A 27,713-nucleotide genomic window follows, 5' to 3' on the forward strand; every position below is an offset into this window, starting at 1 on the left:
TGTAATTCCTTAAAACTTCAAAGTTTCTGAACTACAAGGGTATTTAATCTCTGAATTATAATTTTTCTCTGGAGTTAACACAGTTGGAAGGAAGTTAATATTCAAACTTGGAAGTGCCCTATAATGTTGATATTTTATTACTAAGGTGAATTAATGCTGTTATTTTATACTTAACTGCAGAACCTCTAATGCAGTTGGTTGGAATTCTGAATGGAAATGAATGAACTTAAATCTTGTGAAAAGAAAAGCCTTGGATTTAATTTTGTTTTTTTTTAATTAAAACTTTTTATTGAGATAATTGTAGATTTACACACAGTTCTAAGAAATAATACAGAGAGGTTCCTTATATCCTCTACCCAGTGCCCTCCAAAGGTATCTTCTAAAATTAAAGTACAAAATTATAATCTGGATCTGGATATTGAACACAACCCACTGATATTCAGAATCACCCAGTTTTATTCTACTCATGTGTGTATGTGTGTATTTAGTTCTATCCAAGTTTATCACACGTGTAGGTTTCTATATCCATTGCCCCAGTCAAGATACAGAACATTTTCATTACCACAAAGATCTCTTGTGTGCCCTGTTAATCATCACATCCACCTTACTCTTCTCTCCTCAGCCCCTCCTCCCCACAAGGTCTAGCAACCACTAGTCTGTTCTCTATCTCTATACTTTTGACATGTCAAGAATAGTCCCTAAATGGAATAATACATTCTCAGCATAAAGCCCTCAAGATTCAATCAAGATGTGTATCAATAGGTTGTTTCTGTTTAATAAAGTCGTATTCTATGGTGTGGATATACTGTAGTTTGTTTGATTATACAATCATTGAATGACATCTAGAGTATTCCTAGGTTTTGGCTATTACGAATAAAGCTGCTATACGTTTGTGTAGAGGTTTTTGGGTTAAAATAAGTTTAATTTCTTTGGGGGTAAGTTCCCAAGAGTGCAATCAATAGATCTTGTGATAGTCTAGGTTTCTATGAATATGCCAAACTGTTCCAGAGGGGCTGCACTGTTTTACATGCATTGCTGGGTAGGAAGAGTGAACCAATTTCACTGGCATGCTCTAGAAGGAAAATCCATTTTAGAATGGCCCAGTTCTATGCCTGTTTGTAATGTATACATTCTGTTCTGCATTTTAAAGAGGCAAACCACTGCCTCACATGGAGAGAAATACCGTGGCCCAGTGCTACCTGTATTGAAGTTCAATATAAGGAAGCAAACATTCATGGAGATAAAAGTTATGGTTCTTCACAGCTGTATCAATAATAGAAGTAATATTGTGATTTCCTATTTTATTTTTCTGAGTTATTTTTCAATCAGTCAGATCTTTTTTTAAAATGATGGGTGTTACTTATTACTGCACCCTCTTCAAACCTTAACATTATAATTAACAAGTAGACATGAATATAACTAAAAATACACTAAGAGGATGTTCATCTGAGTGTATTTGTCATCAGATAAAATTATGGTTCAAATTTAAACTTTACAAAGTGTATAATCCTAAAACTTAAAACAAATTTGAAGTATCATCCCATCAAAAAGGCATAATCAGATTAAAAATATTTTAACTATACAATTATTAAGAACTAGATAATCCTAAAATCAAATTTGTTCCATTTTTTTTATTACAGTACAGTATTAAAATATACAGGAAGTATTAGCTGGGGTTCAAATGGACCTCATTCATGAGTATTTCATTACTAAAGAATCAAAAGGAATTGGATATAAACTTCTCTCACAGCAATGACCTTGAGAATAGGATTACATTAAATCAACACTTTTTAATTTTACATGTATACTTTTAAATGGGCTTCCCCAGTGGTTCATTTGGTAAAGAACTCGCCTGCCAACGTGGGATATGCAGTAGACATGGGTTTGATTACTGGGTTGGGAAGATCCCCTGGAGGAGGGCATGGCAACCCACTCCAGTATTGCTGCCTTGAAAATACAGACGGAGGAGCTTGGTGGGCTACGGCCCATGGGGTTGCAAAGGGTCAGACATGACTGAATCCGTTGAGCACACACACATATATTTTTCAATATTAAAAAAAACAATAATAACCTATCAATAAATAATGTATTTTCACTATGCCTGTGAATGATATGGTGTGAATGATTAGTAAAATCCATAAAAAATTCAGTTGCAACAAACTTTATGTTTTAAGATACAATTAAGCAAGACAAACTAAAGTTCAAATATGCTCCTCAGTAAAATCTTGCATATTTGTTCAAGCCAAATTTATAATTCCCCCCATTCACCTTAACAACTCCCACCCCCCTAAGTATCATTTACTTGAATCATCCTCGAAAGGGACATTTATTGAAATTTAACTTTTCTTCAGAGTCATGAATAGTTTAAAACATTATTAGCTCTTTTCAGATAAATTTAAGACAAATTAAGAGCTGGAAAGGTACTCTGAAGACCAACTCAAAATGAATACAAACAACTTGTGGTACATCACAATTCTTAAGTCCCCTTACCTGGCTACACCAGATGATAGCTCAGGTACTACCACCCTTCGACTCCAAGCTACAAGATCCCGCTCTGTGGCTATTTCACTTCTTGGTGCATTACTGTGCATCTGCCGTACACCTTCAATTTGACCACTACGCCGTAGTCCTACATTAGGTGGTGAATGAACCTCTGAGGTAGAACTTGTAGAGCCTAAGAGCAAAAATTAATATAGAAAGCTCTATTTAGAGATATTTCTCTATTAGCTTATAACAGGAAACAAACCAAAAAAATATCATGAGAAAAAAAATCCATACTATCTTTCACATGAAACTTCATACTATGGCAAACAATCAAATTACCAAATCAGGAACTAAATCACAAGCAAAGCTTAATGAAAACAAAATTAAGGTTATTTAGTTGACCAGGTAAGTTAATGAATCGTAACTACTATCTCCAAAGATGTAAAATCATTATTTTTAAAAAATGCCCACTGTATGTTTTGGGGAAAACCATGTAAGAAGCAAAAACAGACAAACCCAAGGACATTTATAGTTCATAAATCTGCTTTAAATTTTCTCTAAAATTTATTAATATACAACAATAAGGGTGATGAGATGTTCAAGAATGTGGCTTTGAATGTATTCCACTATCAAAGAAATTTATTCAAGAACTTTATTTGAAGAAATTTATTTTTAACATTTTTCTAAGTTAAACATGTTCATTACAAGAAATTTGTAAGAATATACCTATTAAAAAACTCATTGTCCATAGTTTGAAACCTTGTATTATGAGCACTTTCTTAGGTCATTAAATATTCTTCAAAAGCATGATTACTCTTTATTTTGGCAGTCAAATAGTTCATATCATGGATTTACTACATTTGTTAAATTGTGTGTTATAGGCTTAGACTGTTTTAATTTTTTAAATATTGCACTTAAAACAGTCACTGCTTACCTCTACTTAAACGGCTGGTATTACTGGTAGCTGCCTCACCAGAACGTCTCAGGTCTTGCTCCTGCTGTAGTCTTTGAATCATACTGTCCAGCGGGCTGATTTCCTGGTTTGCTTGCTGACTTAAAACTTGATTCAGTCCTATGTAAATCACAAAAATGCTAAGGATACTTCAAATCATTTCATTCATCAACCTCACTTTGAGTCCAGAATTAAACACAAATGTTGCTTGAATAAAAGACCTAAAACGAGCAACTATAAATGTTAGGGGAGAGGAAAAAAAGAAAAAAAAAAGGAAACATACTCCCTTCAAATTTAATTTATTAAAAATAACAATGATGACATAACTTTTACTAAGTGTTTACCATGATTCAGGTACTCAAAATCCTTACAATATCACAATTCCATAGGTATTATTAATTCTACTTTATAGAAATAATTCTACTTTATAGAACTAATTCTACTTTATAGAATTAATAATACCCATGGAATTGTGATATTGTAAGGATTTTGTAAGGAATATTGTAAGGATATTGTAAGGAATTAATAATACCTATAAAGTGGTACCTATAAAGTGGAATTAATAGTACCTATGGGATTATGGTATTATATTTCACCATGGTTTTATATATGGTATTATAAAGTGAAAACCAAAATAACTGTTCAAAGTCATACATCCAGTTAAGTGGCAAAACAAGGATTTAATCTTAGATCTTCTTTTAAAAAGAGGCAAACCGGATTATCCACTTTCTCAAAAACCTTTACCGCTTTATTTAACAGATTTCTTATTGTCAACATAAGGAAAGTGATGAGAAAATCATCAACTCCCATTCGAATCTTCAACTAATGTTAAATTTCACCCTCCAAAACAGCAACACTCTTCATTCCTATCTTGCTTTTAAACTTTTAAAAGTTGATCACTTCTTAAAACAATCTTCAATGTGAACAGGCTAGCTAGTTTTATTTGCTCTCTCACATCACACTATATTATTCGCCTTAATAACATTCATCATAATTAACTATGTATCTGTTTATAACTGTTTACAAACCTATCTCACTCCGTAAGAACAAGGAATGCATTTGTTTAATTCACTACTGAATACCACAGCTTAGCAAGTGTCAGGGACAGATGAGATTTACAATTTATGTTGCCAAATGAATAAGTGAACCAACTCATCCCATACCAAATATAGACTTACTCTATTAGTCCCCAGAAGGTTATAAATAGATATAGCCCCAAATTAATTAAACCTCCAGTGTTCCTTAACTGTCTTACAATACTTAAGTATTATTCAAAGAACTTTTAAAAGAATATAAAAAAATCATTTTTACTCATTTGTTCAAAACAATTAAAAACAAAGTTCTACCCAATTATCCATTTTAAAAGATTTCAAAAGGAAAATTTGGATGTCTATTCAAATGGTCATTTACCTGAGGAAGTTACCCCCATTTGAGGGATGAGCTGCTCCTCCCTGCAATTTTCACGACCAGGAACTAATCTCTGGTATCTTGATGGATGAGGATTACCATCAACATCAACCAAAAAAGGGGGTGGCATGAGATGAGGGGCTTGCTGAGTCTGTTCATCTAATACAAAATTGTTGGCATCACGGATAAGGGGCCGATAGTCACTATGAAAGAACATCTGATCTGCAATCTATAAAAAGAAAGACCCATAAAAGACTGGACAAAGAAAAATCTATCATTACAGATTTCTAATGGAAGGCAAACATTTACATATAAATCATGGTATTAAACAATATAAAAGAATAATAATTTCTAAATTGTAAATAAATCTTTATCTGTACTTTCTGCATTAAATTTTATGACTAGAAAAGTAGATACTATGAAATCTTCCCTTGAACAGGAAGAGACTGTATTCATAAAAAACATTAAAAGTAACAATTTGAAATCAAATGGTAAAATTAAATCTATGCATAAATCTTTCAACAATACTTTTACTTTCCCAGAGCTACCATGATTTATCTTGTTTCTAAAATAACTACGTATGGTCATTCTTTTAGTATTTTACAATGAAAAATCAATTTATTCTTTGAATTAAACTCTTGAATGAAGCCAAACTAATACAAATTAAGAAAATCCATAAGTATACAGTAAGCATGGTTTATATAATAATATTAAAAACTGACATTTCTAAAATTTCTGAAATAAAAATTCATACCTAACACATCTAACTTCACAATTTTATCATTTGGAATTTCTTAAACCTGAACTTCCATTTTTATTATAACATTTTAAACAACTCTACAACAAATAATTTAAACCTTTTAGTCACTAGTCTCAGGATCTTTAATTTTTTTTTAAATTAGCTACCATCAAAGTAGGCCATACATTTTTTGAGAACCACATAAAAGCCACAGGATTGTACCCAGATAAATGCATATTATCCACATAAGTAAAACATTTTACAAAATTTCAACAAATCCCTCTATGAACATCTCTCATATATATATATGATATATCTCATATATATATATGATATATATAAAAGATATATCTTATATATCCCAACCTAAGAACTGCTATCTAGATTGTTCTAGCTGGCTAAGTAAAAAGTTATTTTTTCTGATATATAAAAATTATAACTTCCCTCCATGAAATATAACCCCTAAACATCTATGGATTTAAAAGCAAGCAAACAAACAAACAATTACAAGGAGGAGATATATAGAGGCATCATCATACTCTACCTTGTCATATTTGCTACTGGAGCCAAAGCCAAAAATTAGAAGATGTCCGTGAGAGTCTGTGCATGCAAAATGCTGACCATCAGGAGAGCATTTGCAGTCAAACACCGCACCATGTCCTTGGCCTTCAATCTGAAACGTATTTAACCAACAATCAGAAAACTGCCGTTCAAATATAAAGAACTGATTGGTGACTATTGTTACTAAAATTTTATGGTAAAAGATATAAGTATATTTCCTATTGAAGTAAAGATAAAACACAGTATAGTACAAAATTTGTGAATATTCATGAAAAGTGCCAGACTAAAAGCCTCAAAAACCAATGTATTAGCTTTATCCATAGACCAGACACAAGTCAGGAAATAGAACACCACCATTCTCCCCCACCCATAGAATTCTGCTTCATGTCTTTAACCCAGATTTAAAATGTAATTGCACCTTACAGTCCATCTTATCTGTATTTAATCAAGCCGTTTCAGCAAAGGCTGACAATGTGGAGTAACTGTAGTGATTTTTGTAACTCTTGAAGTAACAGCCAGAGATCACTGCTCACAAGACACTAAATTTTTCTTTTTGGTAATAAATTCCCTTGATGGTCTGACTCATTTTTTAAATGGTGAATTTCAAAGGTTAAAGAAAAGGTTTTTTTTACCTGATAATTGTTTTCTGTTTTCCAGTTCCATTAATCCAGAACGAATGGGTTTCTCCCTGCAACCTGTCAATCAAACAGAGGTGGCCAATCACCACTCTGAATTTTTTGCTCTCAGTGCTTCTTCAGACTATGTTCCAGTTGAAAACTTCTTTAGCAGTGTTCTGAAAGAGTAAAAATTCTACCCTATCTAAAGCACATCTAGGGACTGAATTTCAGAAAACAACTAAAATAGGGAGTTGACTCCCTAACAAATAACAACTAAGGATGATTTTCAACAAATGTGACTGGATTTCTGGATTAGCAGAATCGGAACACACACACATTATCAGGTAAGAAATACCTCCTCTCTGTTCCGGTATCCACTGATCTAGAACAAATTGAGTTTTATTAGTAATATCCCAAAATCCCAGTAAATGCTTGGAAAAGAGAGAAGTGGTAATTTTCTGTAGTGTTAACAATATGGCATAGGGATGAATGTATAGTTCACCAAGTACAGAGTGAAATTAAAACTCAGAAGAACAGTTGACTTCTCAAGGAAGAATAGTTGACTTCTCTAGTCAAGTTTGCATTCTGGTCAAAAGAGAAAATGTTCTAAAAAGAAGGGCTGTGGTTTCCATAGTACAACAAACAGGTTTACCTCAAAAAGAAAACTGGTTTTTCCTGTGGCTTGTTGAAATGAAGGAATGAGGACACTGGCGCTTACTAACACTGTTTTGAATGGTGATAATAATAGAAAAGCAATAACCTTCCTTAAAACTTAATCACATGAAAGAAACTTGGTGAAACAATCTATGTCTAATACACTAAAAGATATACATGAAAGCAAGAAAATGAATGAGTGAAACAGGATCATTTCCTGGTTGTGAAGAATCCTGGAGGATAAGATAACAGAGGAAGGAACTGATTCCAACTCTACTTTAAAACTATTCAAAACTGAGAAAGAGAAGAACTACTTCTCCAAATCAAGCTAAGTGTGTTAGTAGCCAGACAACTTTGTATTTTCTAAAACATGAAAGGCTACAAGTAGAAATGTCTGGATTCACATCTCTATTTTTCAGTGCTGTCTAGGGAAATAAAACATTACACGAACTGTTATAAATGAATAACTAATCACATGAACAAAGTTTACCTCTAAATAGGATTTTACATAAGAAAATCAAGACCAAAGAATTAAAACTGTCTTGACCATGTGTTGTGACATTTTATTTACCTCAATTCCCTCAAAATTTCATAAAAGACAAACAGAAAACAAACCAAAAAACCCCAACTACTTCATAAATCTTACATAATACATGCTTCCAATTCTACGTATGCAGCAGAATAGAGGAAGAGATCTGCAAGTCTGACTCAGCAATGCTAAAGGATATCTGACAGACACTCCTAAGTATAGCATCCTTCATATAATGTTTAGGCAATCCTGCTCTACATTTTCCTTTTGGGGTGGCTGAGGGAAGTTGTCATGAGGATTAATCAACCCTATATCCATGCTATCTACCAATGTTTACAGTTAGCAGAAGATCTCTAAAAGAATACCTGGGAGAGGTGAACTTTCAAAAAAGGAAAGAAAAAACTAGCAATCCTATTGAAGACCACTGTTTTCTTATACAGTAACAATTGCCATTGTGAATATGGCACGATGGTACTGATTTTCTTGGGATAAGCCATCTGTATAACTCCAGAGTTATGGAGAATATGAAATTGTATTTCAAAAGTACATTATTTGGATTAACTATTCACTAAAGAAAACAGATCTGCTCTACTTACAAACCAATTAGAAAAGGTGCCCATCACCACCTTATTTAAAATGCCAAATTTATCTTTAGAAAAAGGTCCTCAGATAATAAACAGTCCTAACTACAAAATGCAGTCTAGGCTTTCTAGTTGATACAAAGTAGGAAAATATTTTCCTATATAATTAAATAGGGCTTTCCCAGGTGGTACAGTGGTAAAGAATCCACCTGCCAACACAGGAGACAAAAGAGATGTGGGTTTGATCCCTGGGTCCGAAAGAATCTCTGAAAAGGAAATGGCGAACCACTCCAGTATTCTTGCCTGGGAAATTCCACTGATAAAGGAGCCTGGAAGGCTACAGTCCATGGGCTCGCAAAAGAGTTGGACATGATGGAGTGCACACACACACACACATATAACTAAATATACCCTAGCTATTTTTATGATTTATGCTATGATTAACTATACCAACCACAAAAAATAGTTCAGTACTTCTCTCTGAAAAGAAATATTTCTCAGATTCTTCTTAAACCAGGGTCAAAATATTTATGATTAAGAATAAAGAAAAAATTTAATAATGAAGGCAGTGTTTGAATATGCATGTTTAACTAGAAATCAATGAACCTACACTCAAAAATGAAATGGAAGAAAATAAATATCCTCTCTCTTCATATTAAAACTATAAAGTTAAATGAAGCTATATTATCTATCAACTATACTTCAATTAAAAAATATATGTAGGAAATAAAGTTAATGAACCTATCATAAAATTAAATGCTCAACAGAATAAGTCAACATAAAATTTATTATTACGTATAACTTATTCTAGTACTTATAATCATGCTCCAGTAAGTTTAAAAACAGGAAAAAAAACCCCACCAAATTTTCAAAGTAAGTAAAGTTAAGATGAACTATTCCCCTAATAATATCAAGCATGCTTGCTACACACTATTTGGGACATATGCAAACGAAGACCACACAATAAAACTCATACTTATTAAATCACAATAAAGAAAACTGAGAAAATCAATGAGACAATGTTTACTTATTAATGCAAAAACTTCAAGAATGGGAGTTGAAAATAAACAGAAAAATATATTCAGTAACTATGATAAGGATATTTTATTCTGTTTTTTTAAAGTAAAAGATGAAAAGACCAGAAGTTAAAATGACTCCTTTGTAGGAAAATTCTCATACTAACTGAAGAATTCTAGAAATATTTCCAAGAAATGAGCAGTACAATCTTGTTAGAGGCTTATATTCAACTTGGAAAAAATTGAATCAATACAAAAACTTATGAATTAAGAGCTTTGATGACAGAACTGTCATATTTAATGAATAATGTTGTTGTTTTAGTTGCTAAGTCGTATCCGACTCTCTTGCAACCCCTGGACAGTAACCCTCCATGCTCCTCTGTCCATGGGATTTCCCAGGCAGGAATACTGGAATGGGTGGGTTGCCATTTCCTTCTCCAGGGGATCCTCCTGTCCCAGGGATAGAACCCGAGTCTCCTGAATGGACAGGTGGATTCTTACCGCTGAGTTAATGGGAAGCCCTTAATGAAGAATACTAATACCCTTTTCAAGACAGAATACAATCCAGAACTTCTAATATAATTCTTGTGAAGTAGAAAGATGAATACTTAAAGGAGACAGAAGAGTGAGGCCCAAGAATGAAAAGACCTCTCCTCTAGTAATGGGTACATCACAGTATCGCTGGGAAATGACAGAGATCATTTAAATGATCACTAGAGTCCTATCCAATTATAATATCCTTTACACCTAATTTTCAAGAAAGCTTTTGGAAGAACTGGATAATCTGGATATGAGGTATGCTAAAAGCACCAGGATGCAGACTAAAATTACAGGGTCTAGGTTACATCAACTGTGAGGAACACATACAGAGATGAATACAAGAAGTATGTACAAGAAGTATGAATTCCTAAAGGAACTCAATCAGGATGGTTAAATATGGGCTTTCTTAGGCAGAATCATCTTTTTAATGGCATTACCCCAAGTCTATGACCAGGGTCAATTTTTGGGTGTCTCACACGGTAAAGAATCCGCCTGCAATGCAGGAGACCCAGGTTTGATCCCTGGATTGGGAAGATCCCCTGGAGGAGTGAATGGCTACCCACTCTAGTACTTCCCTCATAGCTCAGTTGGAAAAGAATCTGTCTGCAATGCAGGAGACCCGGGTTCAATTCCTGGGTCGAGAAGATCCCCTGGAGAAGAAAATGGCAATCCACTCTAGTCTTCTTGCCTGGAAAATTCCATGGACAGAGGAGCCTGGCAGGCTCCAGTCCACGGGGTCCCACAGAGTCAGACAACTGAGCGACTAACATTTTCACTTTAAAATATATCATTTTAAAAAATATACTATTGATTAGAAGGGAACAAGTATCTCACCTAGAAAATATTCCACAATTTAAAATTATGAATTTTAAAAAATACCCTAATACTTTTATGAGACAGACTCATATCCCAAGAATCAAAGAGCTGAGAAACTAAATTTATACTAAAAATTACCTGTAAAAAGCCCTTCCTTATGTATAAAGAACCTTTAAAGCTTATCAACCCGGGAAAGAATAAACTTAAGAATGTGCATGAGATAGTAGAGACAGACACTGTCATACCTATGATTAAAATATGCTCTGGTCACCTTCTAACTACTACTGTAGTTAAATGTAAATAAATAATATATCTTAAGGGAAACTATCACACTCCAATGGTCCAGGTATCAAATTACTTTAAAAGATTATTTCTAAATATTTACTTTAACACTGAAAATTCTTTAATTAATTAATGGCAACATTATTACATATGAATTAAAGATAGCTGTTTAAAATAAATGGCTCCAAGATAAATAAGTTAATATAAAAAAGAAAACTGTTGTAACTGGCTTAATAAAACCAGTAAACATATAAAAGAGATTTTGAGGAATTCTAACATTCACCAAAAGAAAAATATATTACCGAAATAAATAACTCATTTTCAAATTTAACACTATTTTGTTTACCCATATTCTGATTTATCTGAGGAAATAAAACTGTTAATCAGGTCCTCCTTGAAATTTATTCTCTTCCTCTGGACTCTATGACACAGTAATAGCATACTGTCTTTCCAACACACTTTCTAGAGACTGTAATCTCTTCTCCATTCTGCTCAATTTGTTCAAGGGTTGACCCTTAAAACAATGAAGGAGATTAGGTCTGCCAACCCTCTGCACAAAAAATCCACATATAACATAGCAGCCCTGCATGTATGTAGTTTCTCTATCCCAACAGTCTGCATTGTATGGATTCAACTAACCATAGATTCTAGGGTAGTACACTGTATTATTTATGACAAAAAATTTGCACATAAGTGGACCTGCACAGCTCAAGCCAATGTTGTTCAAGGGTCAACTGTACTTCTAAACGTTTAAACCTGCTACACTGTCCTGTCTCTATGAGTTAGACAGTGTTCTACATGGAAGAGCATAGTTCTTTCTCTCTACAAGTAGCCTTTCTAAGTAGTCTATCTCCAAGTGCTGGCTGTCCATTAACACAAAGATAGCCCAACACTATATCACAACATATGAAAATATCAGTTTTCTTTCACATCTTTCATGTTTCCATTGATAGTATTATTGTTGTCAAGATTACATAAGCTCAACACTCTCCATACATTAAATTTTGTTACTCTCTAGTTCTAATCTTTTTGTCATCACAAAACACTATTATATAATTTTCTTTCACAAATTTACTACCCATTCCTACAATATTTCATTATGATTTCACTGATGAAAGCAGATTTCCACCTAATCCAATTTCATACCTGAAATACTACCACTGGCAACCAACCTATTTTTCTCTTAAGTTTTGGAATATAAAGTAATTTACAAATTAATTTGCCAATTAACTCCCACTAAGTTAAATATTCTTTACAAGTAATATGAGGGTACCAACAAGCCACTTCACTTTGTGTTTTTCATTTTATTACCCATTTTTCAAAATCTATTCCAGAAAAACTTTCTAAATTACTCTATGAACATGTCTTAACATTTTTTATTTGGTTATTGATGTATTTCTCTTACTTCTTCCTCCTCTGACCATTCACCCCGAAGTGATCCTCACATCTTTAGATGTACCAATTATCTTTCCTCATAAACTATCTATCATTTCTAACTATTTAGCCACATTTACCTTTTCAGGTATATTTTATCTCCCCAAAAACTACAGCAAGGTGGAGTAAAAAGACAAAAAAAGGACAACGTCTACATTTTGTGCTTATGTACAAAATAAGCACTCAAATATCTGCTAATCAAAATGTTTATGCCTGCATATTTATATTCTACAATTTTATATACTTTCCCTTATAAACTATCAAATCTCAAATATCCCTGTGATAGCAAATCATGGAACACATCAAAAAATCACTATGTAGAAGTAATTCACCAAATACAGTATGACAAGCAAGAGACAAGTTCACATTCATGGCAACAAATTTTAAGATATGTTTTTCATACCAAGATATAGATGAGAAAGAGACAGACAGAATCAAAAGAATCCCAGAAATCTGTAAGAAAATGACAATAACTAAAGTTTAAAATCAGAAGACTGAAGGTAATTTCTTATGCAGAGAGGCTGAAACAAAGACTGGAAGCATAAAAAGTTTTTTAACAAACAGAGTGTAAGTATATGATATCTTGCTAGATGATGATAGGTTAGATAAGAGGAAAGGAAGGAGGAAAAAAGGAAAAAGATGAAGGAAGAGAGAGGAAGAGAAAGGTCTTGAAATCTTAATTCACAAGAAAACACAATACGAGATACACCTACTTCGAGTTTATTTCTCCCTTTCCTATATACATGTAGCTACAATTATCCAAAACTAAAACAGAAGTCACACTGAGAACATGTTAATGTCAGAAGTATGCATGTGCAAAAATTCTGAGTGGTGGATTGGCAGCCTCTGCTTGTTTGGAACGTTGCAAGGAGAAATATATTGTTCTGGATTAGTGGACACTGGAACATTTTTTTAAAAATCTCTTAAGTAAAAGAAAGGTTAACAATTATAAAAATAAGGAAAATTTGATTACATAAATGAAAACTGTTATTTGGAATTTACCCAGGAAACAACAAAAGCAAAGCAAAACTCAAATTCAGTAAAATTGCTTTCTAGCCAGAGACATTGTACTCTTCAATATCAAAACCAGACAAAAGGCAAAAACTAGAGCTTTGAAAAACATTATAGAAATAGAAAGATATGAAAAGAAAGACAGACATAGCTAGAACAACAGAAATAGAGAGAAGAGAGCAGAAAAGATACAGCAAAAGTGCCAGACATACAACAAAAGCTACTAAAATGGGATCTACAAATTCCAAGTGGCCTAGTACTAAGAAATTTCAAAGTCTCCTTTCATATATTTTCAAATCAACTTAATATTCACTTAGTTAAAGTTGTAGTTAAAATTTAGCTGTACTGTAATAACTTAAAGGGAAAAAGGGGTATAAAAACAACTCTGTTTTTAGGAATATTTATGGTCATATTCAAACTTCTAAACTTGCCTATCTCTTTCAGAGAATGGGGAATAATACAAAAGCCCTCAACTTTAGTTAAGAGAGTTTGTACACATTTTCAAGTTATTTGAAGGATTAATTTATCTGCCTCTTCACATTTAATAGGACTTTAGAGCCTCTTAACTAGAATTCAGAACAACCCTTATCAAAACAAGATAAAGTTTATCTCCTGCCACTGCCAAAGACAGAATGTGGGCTTGCTCAACTCTGTGCAATTAGTTTGAAATAGTCTTAATATACACTATCAACCTTTAATAAAATATCCCAAAATACTCAATCTCTGCCCAGAATACTTAAGTTACATAGGATCTGTTCAGCTGAAATATGAATAACTGACTAAGCTTTTAGATGAACATAAATAAGCAAAGCTTAAGGCCTAGAATTAGCATTTTGTTGTTGTTGTTCTTTGAAGAATAAAATTATCTCATGTTAATCTTCTCTTTAGCTTCTTTCTCTGGTTAGTTAAAAAAAGAAAAGGGCTCAAACTTTCCGCCTTACATAGTATGCTTTTTCAACAAATACTTTTAAAAGTTTATGTTAAGGTTATTTTATTTTTAGTTAAAAGATGAAACAGAGGGGCAGGAGACAGCAAGGAGCAGGTACTGTCTATCCCATTTTATGTCCTGAGTTAAACCATCTCACTCATTATACACTTCTTAGAAGTAACAAAAACAAACCCAACACACACCCACTCAAGTGCTTTTATCATGCAGATCCTCTATTAAGAGGAAAGCTAGCAATAAAAGTTAAGGAAAATAACCCCATCAGTTTTTCTAGACAATACCACCAGCAAGTTGAGAATCTATTTATAAGATTCTGAAGTAAGTTAGGGAATTATGTAAGCAGACAAGGAATTAAAACATTTTTATCTCAATTCTCAATCTTAAATCTTTTAATGTGTTTACAGATTTAAATGGTCTTAAAAAGGTTTTAAAAATGTGCTTGATACAGGAAAAAAAAAAGGAATTAGAATATTTATCTGAAAGATATCATGTGCCATACTAAAATGTTTCCTATTTTAAAATCTATTACCTCTATTAATAAATTTGTTAAATTGTAATTACTATATGTAAAACATGGATTTTTAAAGATACTTTGAAGATATAAGATTTTTTACTTTAAAAATTTTTTTTAAATTTCTGTAACAGGCAAGAAAAGTGCAGTAAAATGCTGATTAATACAAAATAATTATTTGTCACATGATTTCATTACATTTTGTAAAGGTATAAATTTCAAGTACAAAATTCAAAGCAGTCATCTCAAAATATACTTGTTTTTTTTAAGAATTTGTATACAGAATTTTGTTCTTTTAAAGGTACAATTTATATCCCTTATTTTCTGGCTTGATGGCAAATTGTAAGCTTCAATTTTGAAACTCACATGAAATAGTACTTAATCTCAACACTTTGTGTTAAACTTTTACCATTTCTAGTCTAAAAATGGGGTATATTCCACTAGAATTATTCATCCTTTAAATCGTCCAAAGCACTATAACGAGTCCCTCTACATGGTGTTCAAAAAGTGTTTAGTAAGTTGAACTTATGATCTAATACAATTAAATACGTACAATTTAATACCATGGATTGAATTTGTACTTGTCAACTTTTATGTTATTTTAGTAACTCAAAAACTTACTGATTAGCTACACACAGCCAAAGAGTTATAACTATAGCCAATAACTCAACATTCATGATAGCAGATAGTGAACACAAGCTTCTACTTCTCCCTCAAATGGTTTTTATTTTCTTAATAGCAATGCTGGATGCTTTATCTTCTATCTGCCTATAGATTTAAAAAAAAAAATGAAATAAACAAAGGAGTGAAGAGCAAAAAGTAGGGCACTTAGATAACTTATAAATTAAGAGACAGGAACAAACCATCAAGCTAAATAATAATAAGATCTCAAAAGATCTACCTCAAAGCTACCATTATGAAAATATTTTCCCTCTGGAAATATTACTAACAGGACAAAGCTGGAAGTTAGCTATATGTAAACAACCAACCATAACTAGAGACAGCATAGCATTAAGAACACATTAGCAGGGGACAAAAAACATGAGTTTAAACTCCAAGTGCCCATATGATAGCTTAGTGATCTGGATAAAGGTGGCCAAATCACTTCATCTCTGTACAGTTTCTCCATTCATAAAACCAGTAACAATAAAACCTACCCCAATTATACTGCAAGGTTTCATGAGACCCAAATGAGGTATTATGCATTTTGGAAGAAGTACTTTAGAAGCTGTAAATATCACGCAAAAAAGTTAAAAGGAGTATCTATATTTTAACAAGATGAAGAGTAACCAAAGTTCCAGTTTTTTAAATGCAAGATATTTTAACCCTTTTTAGCCTATGTTTTTTTCTCATAGTTTGAAGATTCTATAGATAGCATCCAATTCTATTACAAAAATCTGTTTCTTCCACCTTTTATAGGCTTTTTTCTATCTTATTCACAGAAAGAACAGGAAAATAGCTTTATCTAAAACTCTTATTAAACAAATAATACTTTTTAAGGCAGTAATGTAACTAACCCCTTGCCTAATATGGCATAATATGGCTGACTTCTACTCCTGGTTACATCACTAGCTTTTAAAGGTCTAAGAGCAAGTTACTTCAACCTCAAGAAGCTGTAGTTCTTCTATCTACAGAAAAGGTGGAGTATTATTGTGATCAACTTACCTGATGAGGAAAAATTCACCTTCATAACTGAAAGGTGAGAGTAATATTCAAGTATGAGAGAAAACTTTCCCTCCAAACACTCTACTAATACATCAGAGATCTTTGAAAACATGAAACTAACATGTGTAGCCCACAATTTGTGTTCTTTTGTATAAAGGCAAACTGAGACAGGACTTCCTTATTCGACAGAGATGTTCCAAAAAGGAGCAAATCAGAAACAGGAGGACAGAGAAGGAGAGAAGAAAAAATTCTTCACGCGCATAGTTAAGGATTTACTTTTTTAAAAATTCTGCTCTATATACATAATCACAAAGGAAATCCATCTATCACTAACATTTGTACTCCAAATAACACTGTCTTTTTAGAAAAGAATCTGACCAATCTTATATCTTACCTTATGAAGACTAAGGCATATTGAAAACAACTAAAATTAATTTCTTCACTGATAAAAATTTCTTTCATATTCTGCTTATTACACAGAAATAACTTTACTATGATTATCAATCAAGTAGAGTGTCACTTTTATGAAAAATTTCACAAGCCATTATATTTTATAAATGACTGGTTTTTGTCAAATAGTTTTTTTGCAAAATAATTCTGGCCACACACATATTAATGATATTGCTTTATGATTTATTACTAGAGGCTTTTATAATTGATTTTTTAAATTTAACCATATTAAAATAGTAGGCACATGCCTGCCTTTTTGTTTGCTTTGCTGAAAGGCATCCCTAATATATGGTAAGGGACGAAAAAAAAATGTCCAGGTACACAAAGTCAGCATCTGAGGGGCACTTCTGCCTTTATAGAGTAGTAAGAGGAGTGAAACACTGCACATTACGTTTTATATGATATTAAACCACTGCAACTTAAATACTCAGCAGAAGACGTCAAATATCTATTTAAGAAACAAAATGTGGAGGGAAAAAGGGCACAACCCAAAGAAATATCTAACATACCATAATGATCAAAGGCAAGAATATCTGTTTCTTTGAGTTTAATTTAAAATTGATATATCTGAATCAAATTCTGTTGTACTGGAGGACTGCTGATAAAATACAATGACACAGTATTTATTTATAATTTCTTCACATGGTTTTTGAAACATTTTTCTTAACTATATTGTCATTTCATACTTGTTAGTTTTTCAAACTTTCACTATTAAAACTATTTCAAAAACTAAACTAGTTATATCACAATAAACAGGTATTGTAATATATGCAATCAATTTTCTTTTAAATTTAGCATTTAATAAAAGTATGGAATAAATAACTTTTTTGAAATTTAAGGTGAAAATGTCTAAACCAATTCTTAAATGGATTTCCTTTGTGATATGCAGGGGACCTGTATCAACAACTCCCCAAATCTTTAACAGCTATCAAATGAAGAGACTGATAATTACCATATTAAAATAAGATCGAATTTTGATTCCTCTTGCCAGATCCCACACTATCACATTTCCATCATGACCAGCAGAAAAGAGAACTCTTGGATCAAATGGGTGTGGCTCAAGAACAAATACCTCATCTTCATGACCCTGAAATATTTTAAGTGTCAAAGAATTATAAATATTAAAAAATAAAAAAATTCAAACAAACATCATTATGACAACATTTCTGTAAGTGGTAAAAAATCTTCAAATTTATCAAATATGTAATAAAAAAGCTGGGCTAATATCACTGTCCAGGGATTTGCTATCATCTAGTGAAACCTGAGAATACTATTTACTGATCCAGCCCTGAATATTAAAAAAAAAAATAGCTAGAAACACATTTCTAAGCCAAACGTGTTTAACTGCATTTTAAAATTATTTCCATTCTCCCAGAAAGACCTGTTAGCCAGCAAGAGATTTCAGATAACATAAAAGACTTTATTTCTTAACAAAAGCATTCTATTTTACAACCAGCTTCAGTTTATACCAAATAAAAATTAGTCTTTTTTCTCACCATCAGGACATGAATTAGTTGACCGGTGTAAGAATTCCAAACTTTCAAAGTCATGTTATTAACTGCAGTTATAACTGTATTGTCATGTCGATCCCATGCTACCATAGTTACTTTCATTTTTGTGATTTTATCTTCTATCCCTTGAAGGTTTTGGCTGAAAGTGACGGAGGCAGTATTTGCTTACAATGATATTATTTATTAAAATATCAGCATGACAAAAACCTAAATGTATTTTCTTAGTTTACATTCATTAACATGGATAACTAACTATTGCTTAACACAGTATTTAAGAATAATTTGAACCAACAAAAAACAATGGCAAAAATCACTGCATGGAGTCAGCAAAATCAGGACTCCAGTGCTGCTAAGACACTGCGTAACAGATGAGCCTGAGTGCATGTGACTGACTGTAATATCTTTCTGGGCCTAAGACCGCTGTGCCATGCTGCTCACTCTCCATCTCTGACTGTTGCCACCATGCCCTGACACTTTGCTCCCCATCCAAGACTACTATGCATAAATACAAATAGAAAAAAAAGGTTAAAATATTAAAACAAAAATGATAGTTTCAACATGTAGTATAATTTCTCTTTAGAGATAACCAGTGGATATACCACATCACCCCTGTGTCAGATGGAACATTGTATGTTCTAGTTTTCTTTAAAAAGTAGTAAAAGCTATTCTTATAGTACTATCATACTGTCAACAAAACTGAACTGCAGAATATCATTAATTTGTGTACAGGGCAAAAACTCATTTTATAAAAATCAACATTTTCATCTCCAAAAGTGCCTTCAATTATCACAGAAAAGTAATCAATTTAACATGGGATTATGATACGTATTTATAGGGTGAGTCTCACACTAACATGTAAAACATCTTTACAACTTTAAATGATCTAGATATATCTATGTAATATTTCAAATGTGATCTCTTACCCTGCTGGCCGAGTAGCCATATCCAGCAAAATACTCTTCCATTCTCTTCGCTTAAATTGCCAAATACGTGCTGTCCCATCCCGACTGCCACTTACAAACCTGCAAAAGAGCCCACCCCACAAAGGAAAAAAAATCACATGTGCTTTACCAAAATGCACTTTCCAAGAGTTATATTTTTAAAAACACCTTTCATTTTTCCTTACACAGCCTTCTAATATAATAGATTATTCTACCTGATATTTTTTGCAAATCTAAGAATTTCTGAAATGTCAGAGCCTTTTAAAATGTTATATACATGCACACATTCTAATGTATGTGGCTAGGTCTCATAACATTCAAAAGTGATTCAAGGCCACTATTTACTACCTTAGAAAGAGAATTGATACTTTCCAAGAGAAAAACACTGATTTTCCTCACATTTTACTCAAGATGTAAATATCATTTTTAAATTTAATGCAAGAATATGAGAAAACTTACACAATATCATCTAAGTTTATTATCAATAAACACTTCTGCTTCATATATTACATTATAATGTATTTCCAATCTTTACTAAAAGTTTCCTTACACCTTGATATGTATAGAAAAATATGTAGGGTGGATGAAAGTCCCTATTATTAAAAAAAAAAAAAAGGCCAAATAAGTTATCGTTATTACAGATAAAACATAAACACACATTAACAGGAATGTGATGAAAATTGACTTTTCATCATAACTGGTCAAGATCTTTATTCTAGGTGGCTAATTAATATACAAAACTATTTAAAACCTGACGATAGGAACTGTCTTTATTTCGTATTTGAAAACTAGAATTCAATTTGACAAACAAAAATAATTATTTTACCTGTTACTAGTGTTGGAAAACTGGATACTGTCAACTTTGTCCTATATACAAACAGATGAACAGAAAAGAGGATCCTGAATATAAACTGTTAAGACTCATTTACATCATACTCATATAAGTCTTTTCAACAATACTTACAGTATGAAACTCCAATTCTGATATTTTCTCTGGCTGACCTGATCCAAAAAAATAAACCCTAATAATGTGATCTGTGCTTCCTGTGGCCAGAAACATTCCACCTGAAGAATAACAGCAAACATTTATGAATAAAACACAAGTTCAAAATCTCTGAAAATTAAATAAGAAATGCAAGCAACATTATCATAATAAATACTTTATGACTAATATTTCATTCTACAACTATTCACATTTATCCTAATGAACATAATACATCTAACCTGAAATTAACAGTCTGTTAACATAAGCTTCGATTGGAATTTTTCAGTATTTATAGAAGCTTTCTTCTACAAATGATTTCACTAATAATTACATAACCATGTTAATATTATCAGAAAACATGTCTTAATTCTGCTAAAATCCCTCTCCTGCCCCATTTCCCATCTGCTAAAATCCTATCAAGTATTCAAGGCCCAACTCCTTCACTACAGGCCTTCCAGGCTTGCAATCCAATAAGCCTCCTCTCCTCCGAACTCTGATTACAACTTTGTCATGGGGCGCATACATTCTATTCGACATTACAGCTATTTGTACATGCAGTTTTACTCTCTCTCAGAATCAATACTCTCCAACAGTGTTGAAAACAATGCTATATAAAATTGCATCTTGAGTACTCTGAAGTATATGCAGAGCCTATATTTGTATTAATACTAGAAGTAAAACCGTCTGCATGGCAGTAGCAGTGGAAATCGAGAAACCAGAAATTAAAGATGTTTAGATATTATTACAGCAAAAATAAGACTCATGTCATCAGTTTGCAATCACTTGTCTCTGGTACTACTGCTAACCACAATTATGAAAGGAAAAGAAAAGGCAAACTGTGCAAAGAACTAGTATTAGGAACTAGTTCATGTTTTTTCCTAGGAACTAGGAAAAATTCATGTTTCATTTTCTCATCAATTCACTTAAAATCTCCAGATCACAATTTGTTTATCAAGATTCTAATATCCACTCAAAATGCTGCTACATAAACTCAAAATGTAACTGGAATTTCATCACTGCTATACAGCTGTTTTCTTAAGAGCAAATAAGAACAATCTGGAGCAAAATAAGTAATAAAGATGTACAAATGTCTATCAATCTATTTTACTCAGCCATAAGTACCTGCAAAATCATTGAAAATATAAAAGATTTAAAATACTTTTCTTTCAATGAGATAATTATTCGAAGACTTATTCTTTAACAGTAAAATTTGAAACTATTTCCTCCTACCAAAGAATTATTGTCTTCTTAAAGAAACACTCAATCAGTAAAACACTCAACCAAATGAGTATGTAAGCTAAACTCAAATAAAGTTCAAATATTTATAAACTAATTTATGACCACCCCCTGGTACATGCAAGAGAATATGATTTCTATTACAACAGTAGGTATATTCCAAAATTTTATGTGTTCTGCTAGAAGCCTTTAAATATACAACTTTTAAGTGGAGAGTCAGGAAGAAAAAAAAATCTTACCAGCACTAAAAGATGAACAGATCATTTGAACTCCAGGTCGAGGGCGCTCTGTAAATTTTGCAGGTCTTGGACTGTAATACAAAAAATAACTAATTAAAAATATACCAAAGAGATCAACACCACCACAACTCAGCTGTCTCAAAAAATAATTACAGAAGGACAAAATAAGAAGCAACAGATGGCGCCCTTTCTAAAAACAAGTTCGAAATCATTGTGTGTCATGATCAGCAGGATCATGTGGAAACTTTACATACAGATTTTTATAGGCGTTTCTGATTATGTAACAATCTATACGTGAAAGAAAGTCGCTGCCCCACCTAACAGCTGTCTCGCTCACTTCTAATCGGATTTACAGGTTCTCAGTTTCATAGAGCAGCACAGCAATGCACAAATACACAGGGAGATAAAAGTCACAAATATATACGCAACTATACTGCTCATTTAGAATAGTGATCTACAGAAAACAGGTCACACTTAACTGTGTTTACATTGATTACAAAATTATATTACAGATTATATGTTTATATTAATAGTACTGACATTACACACTGTTAAAATCAACCAGACTGAAGAAAAATTAAACTATGGATTTTACCCACACCAGTTTCAATACATATACAATATATATGTAATATTCCAATACAAAAAAAAATTTCAATACAGTGATTACATTTAAAGCCCTTAATATATATTTCAAACTAGTTTTTCTCAGAATATTAGGAGAGAAAATTATAAAAAATTATTAGAGCCTTCACTGCATAACTCTCACTATCCACAGCTATTGAACACAGAATGGTTTCAGTCTTCTGATCATTTAAGGGAAAAATGTACAGAATATTTTGTTAACCGACATTTTAACAAGTTTTATTAATATTCATTAGCTCTGATAATAGCTAAGCATAACTGATACAGTTTAGAGAAAGTTACTAAAATGTTCTTGAAACCTACACATTTACTTAGAGAAAAAATTTAACCCTAAGTAAATTTATCTGAAATCATATAGGCAATAAAAAGAACTGCTTTCATTACTATCTTATAGACTATGGTACATTTTTATTAATTTTTGGCACATGCCAAACAAGCAGTTAGAACCCATAATCAGAATATGTAAGCAATTATACAGACTGTCATTTTAAACAAATGCTAGTATTTTTAAAGGGAAAAAACATATAAGCAGGTACACATAATTTATTTTTAAACATACATTTGAGGAAATATTTTAAGATAAGGCCTAGGATTCAGACCCTCTGAGTTCAGCTCCCAGTTCTGCCACTTATCAGTGTGACCTTAGGCAAGTTAACATTTCTGTACCTGAGTCTCCTCATCTGTAAAATGGAGGTGAACATCACCTCTCCATTCACAGATTTGTCCATGGGGTAAATATAGCACTTATCCCACTAGATCCTCTTGAGAGGCAGCATGAAATAGCACAAAACCAGAGAGGCAAAGAAATGTTACAGTCCTGGCCTTACCATTTTTAAATACTGTTTTAACTGTAGGAAAGTCATTCAACCTTTCTTTGCCTCAGTGTCCGGAACCCAAACACAGTATTGTCCAGACTTATTTTGATAAACCAAAATATCATCATAGGTACAAGCATAAATGCAAAATGCTATTATGGGGCAGAGGGAAGGGTGCATCTATCTACCGTGATGTAGTTTAGTGAAAATTTAATGATTCCATTTTCCTAAATTTCCCTAGATCCACAATAAAATCTATTCTATAGATACGATAACAGAAATAACTACAATTCTTCTAAAGAACTAGGAACTCTGAAGATTATGTTCTAAGTACCAAAAGGAGTTACTGCAGCATACAAAAAGTAGTAGTAATAAAACAGGCATATTCTGAAAAAGTGGGGGCTAGGAAAAAAGATAAGAGAAAAAAGAAATAAACATGTTAACATATAAGTTTCTTTAAAGCATGAAAACAAAAAGGAAAGCATAAGAATGAGAGGTCAGTGAAGAGCCAAAACTAATGTTACTCAAGGAGAAAAATAAAATTATTCCTATTGTTGATTACTTTATACTTTTGCAATTTCAACCATTAAGTTAAACATATTTATTTTAAGAAATAAAACAGCAACTGACTTTATTTTAAGGGTTCCAGCATCCCAGAGCCAAAAACAAATCGTGCCATCTGCCCCAGTAGAAGACAGATATCTCTTTGAGCCACTGCACAATGGTGAGAACTGAAAAAGAAAGAAGAAACAATTTTATAAGAGCAACACAGTCCAAACAATAAACCTATTTTCATCATACAAATAGCAAACAATAATGGTTAAACACTCCAATTTGACAAACGTCATGGTTACCTTCATATTTAAAGTCCATGTATTCATAGAGCAAAGAGAAATATTCCTTTATTTTAGTTGGCTTTACACAATGGATCATAAAGGTGACTTCTTAAAATGTACTTTAGATTGTAACCACAGAGGATTTTTCAGGGATTAGAATGATTACCTGTAGTGACGTTATAGATGCACTGTGGCCCTGAAGAACAGCCAAAGGCGCGCACGTCCGAAGACACCAGACTCGGATCATTTTGTCACAGCTCCCAGCTGCTATCATGGTATTCTCGTAGTTGACAGCCATGTCTGATATTTCAGCAGCATGCCCTCTCAAAGTAGCTAACAATCTCCCATCATCTGTTGCCCAGATTTTCACAAGACAGTCATCAGAACCCTTAAAATAAAAATGGGTATTTATTGAATTAACTATAAATTTTAGTTCAAATACTTAACAGGTATTTTAAAAATCCTATCTGTTATATCCACTTCCCAATATTCATAACTTTAAGTACTAAAAAGTATTAAATACTTGTGTTAGAAACTTTCCTCTACACAAGGTGCTGTATTTTATAAATTATTCACTTATAAAGAATACTTGTATGTGCCCCATCTAACAGGAAAAGTAGGATGTTAGCAATAACTAACAATTACCTATGGCGCCTACCCATTACCCAAGGTAGTCTCTATATGGAATCTTTTCAAAGAATCTGAACTTCTAAAATAACAAAACTATAACTGCAAAACAAATGTAACATGCAATAGTGACTAATCCTATCTACGTTAATATAAAAATGAAAGGAAGCATATTGATACTTTTTCCTCCTACAAAGCCAAATCTGTAACACGTGAGTTTCCCACCATTGATCTTCAGCTAAATACATCACATGCAAAGTCACCCATCAGTTATAAGAAAAAAGTTAATTTTAGCTTCATGAAGTCATTAAAAATATATATACTACCTGTTTACCCTTTGCAGGAACATAAGCTCAGGGAGAAATGTAAAGAATAGTTTTCTATGAATATCTGTATTTACAAATAAACATTTCACTCTCACTTAGCCAAAGCAGCAGTAAGAACTTCTAGATTTTTCCTTCTCTAATTTTTCTTATTCACCTTATAGTTCAAAGTTTACTCTTTTACCAACCTCTCCCTACTTCCCCCCTACTTTTCACTATTAAAAAGTTTTAAATATACAAAGAGTATAATATATTACCATTAACCTCATATATCCATTCCCCAGATTTGAAATTTATTAGAACATTTCAAAGGTTGTAGGTTACAACTCTTTATAAATATTCCAATCTACTTTGTTGAAAAATACACACTCAAACAATTTTATCTGACATTAGAAAGTACTTAGAGGATCTGCAACAGCAAGGACACAGAGAAGTATCTGCTTCTAAAAACTAAGGTAAGGCACTATTTGGCTCTGACCTACATTCACAACAAAAATAAAATTTTAAGTATGCCAACACAGGTAGAACATACACGAAGAATAAAATCCTGTCATCTTATTATTTCTTATGTATCTGAATAAGTCTGCTTTATATTCTACAGAAGATTTTTTCAGATTATCTTACATGTTAACAAACAGAAAACAAAAAAACACACATCTTTTTGATCAAAATGCCAGCTTTTATGAAAAGGACAGGGGGCAACCTGTTATCTAAAAGTCAGCTTCCAGTGACTTTTCACCATGTAATATTGAATAGAAAGTCCCACTATATTATGAATGTATTAAGTTCACTAACCTTATAATTCTGCTTTATATTGACACATACAAAAAAAAAAAAATTCCCCACAATACCACCTACCCCCCCAAAAAACACTGTACACAATTTGCTTTAGTGTGTATTATCCCAATTAACCTTTCTTTTCTTCCATTAAATTACAGGAGAGAAAGTTTTCATCTTACTTTCAGGGAAATCTCTCTTCACTGTCCTCTTCTATGATATAAAGTAGTACACTGTCCCCAACCCTCACCCCCGATCCCCAGAACTCCTGGCAGAATTTCAAACAAAATCCTAAAGCATCCTCAGGCAATTTCTATCTCATGAATCTTTATTTGTGATCATCTATTCTGATGTGAATGTGAAACTAAATATGATCTGACAAATTCAACTAAGTTCTTTTAAAATGACTGTCAGAAACACAGGGATTGAATCCAGGTCTCCCACGTTGCAGGTGGATTCTTTTACCAGCTGAGCCACAAGGGAAGCCCATCAGAAACACAAGTACACATAAATAATTGCGTGAAAAGGAGTGTAGACAAGAAGAAAAATCAAATTTACCAGGAAAATATTCTTAAAAGCACCATGTGAAAGGATGAATTAAAAATCTGATAAAACTATTCCTTATAAAAAGACCAAACTGTAAAGCAGAACTTGAACAGATGATCATTCTTTATAGAAGCCTACGTCAAATGTTAGTAAAGTCTATAATAAACCAAGGAATAGAACATTACTGTCTTTCAATCAAAACGTTAAAAGAGTTACAGACATGAAAGTAAAAGTAATGTCACTTAAATGAAGAAAGGAAAGAAAGAGTTGGAAAACACAGGCATAGGTGTCAGCCTTGGTAGGAAGGACACATGGGTTCCTAGGCCTCATGGAGGAGGAAGAGTTATGGCGGACACGGCAACTGTAAAGCAAGCAGCAAAAAAATTAGATGATTCTAACCTCAGCACCAAGACAAATATCTGAGGATTATTTCCCAAAGGAGGAGAAGGGGGAAATAAAAGAAGGAACCAAAAAAAAGTGAGAAAAGTTTTAAAATGTGTTAGAATCTTATAAGCAATAAGGGAAAAATCCTGGAAGCAACAGTGAACTTCCAGCTAAAATTAGACAACATGATTTTAGGAAAAAACCTGAACTGACAAGGTTTTTAAACAAAGTTCTAATGCCCAGGGGAAAAAGAAGTATTCACTTATTTTCAGTAATACGTAGACACTGCTGCTAGGACTGATGATTTGGCAAGGTAGTGGGAAAAGCTGGGAAAATGAAGTGTAAGTGGGAAATTAAAAACAAAAATTAAGCTGCAAAGGTTTCATCTGAGAAAGGTCACTGAGGGTACAGTTTTAAATGCCTGTTAAGGAGTTTGAATTTAACCTGGCAAGGGAAGCTAATGAAGCATTTTAAGCAGGTAAGACATGGTTACTCTAATATTTTAACCACAAGTTTTAAGAAATCTATGAGCTGGTGAAAACTGAAGATGCTTCTTTGGAATGCATTTTTAAATCAAATTATAATATTATGCTAGTGGTTAATGCCAAGCAAATATAAAAGGTGGCAATGGATCATTAGTTTCACTGAGAGTG

The 27,713-nt window shown here is 32.6% G+C and overlaps 1 protein-coding gene across 2 annotated transcripts in view; it reads right to left on the reverse strand.

Annotated features, from left to right (window-relative positions):
- LOC122685184 (pleckstrin homology domain interacting protein) overlaps window positions 1-27,713 on the reverse strand; it is a 120,820-nt gene that overhangs the window by 49,113 nt on the left and 43,994 nt on the right. For both annotated transcript variants that reach the window (XM_043889748.1, XM_043889747.1), the window contains exons 8-19: window positions 24,570-24,791; window positions 24,198-24,298; window positions 22,108-22,178; window positions 20,612-20,712; window positions 20,474-20,514; window positions 19,630-19,728; window positions 18,692-18,845; window positions 18,148-18,282; window positions 6,127-6,255; window positions 4,847-5,072; window positions 3,419-3,556; window positions 2,491-2,674 (exon numbers count right to left, since the gene is read on the reverse strand). In XM_043889748.1, coding sequence (XP_043745683.1) covers window positions 2,491-2,674; window positions 3,419-3,556; window positions 4,847-5,072; window positions 6,127-6,255; window positions 18,148-18,282; window positions 18,692-18,845; window positions 19,630-19,728; window positions 20,474-20,514; window positions 20,612-20,712; window positions 22,108-22,178; window positions 24,198-24,298; window positions 24,570-24,791 — 1,601 coding nt within the window. The remainder of the gene's footprint in view (window positions 1-2,490; window positions 2,675-3,418; window positions 3,557-4,846; window positions 5,073-6,126; window positions 6,256-18,147; window positions 18,283-18,691; window positions 18,846-19,629; window positions 19,729-20,473; window positions 20,515-20,611; window positions 20,713-22,107; window positions 22,179-24,197; window positions 24,299-24,569; window positions 24,792-27,713) is intronic.

This window comes from Cervus elaphus, chromosome 28 (assembly GCF_910594005.1).
Source record: "Cervus elaphus chromosome 28, mCerEla1.1, whole genome shotgun sequence".
NCBI lineage: Eukaryota > Metazoa > Chordata > Mammalia > Artiodactyla > Cervidae > Cervus > Cervus elaphus.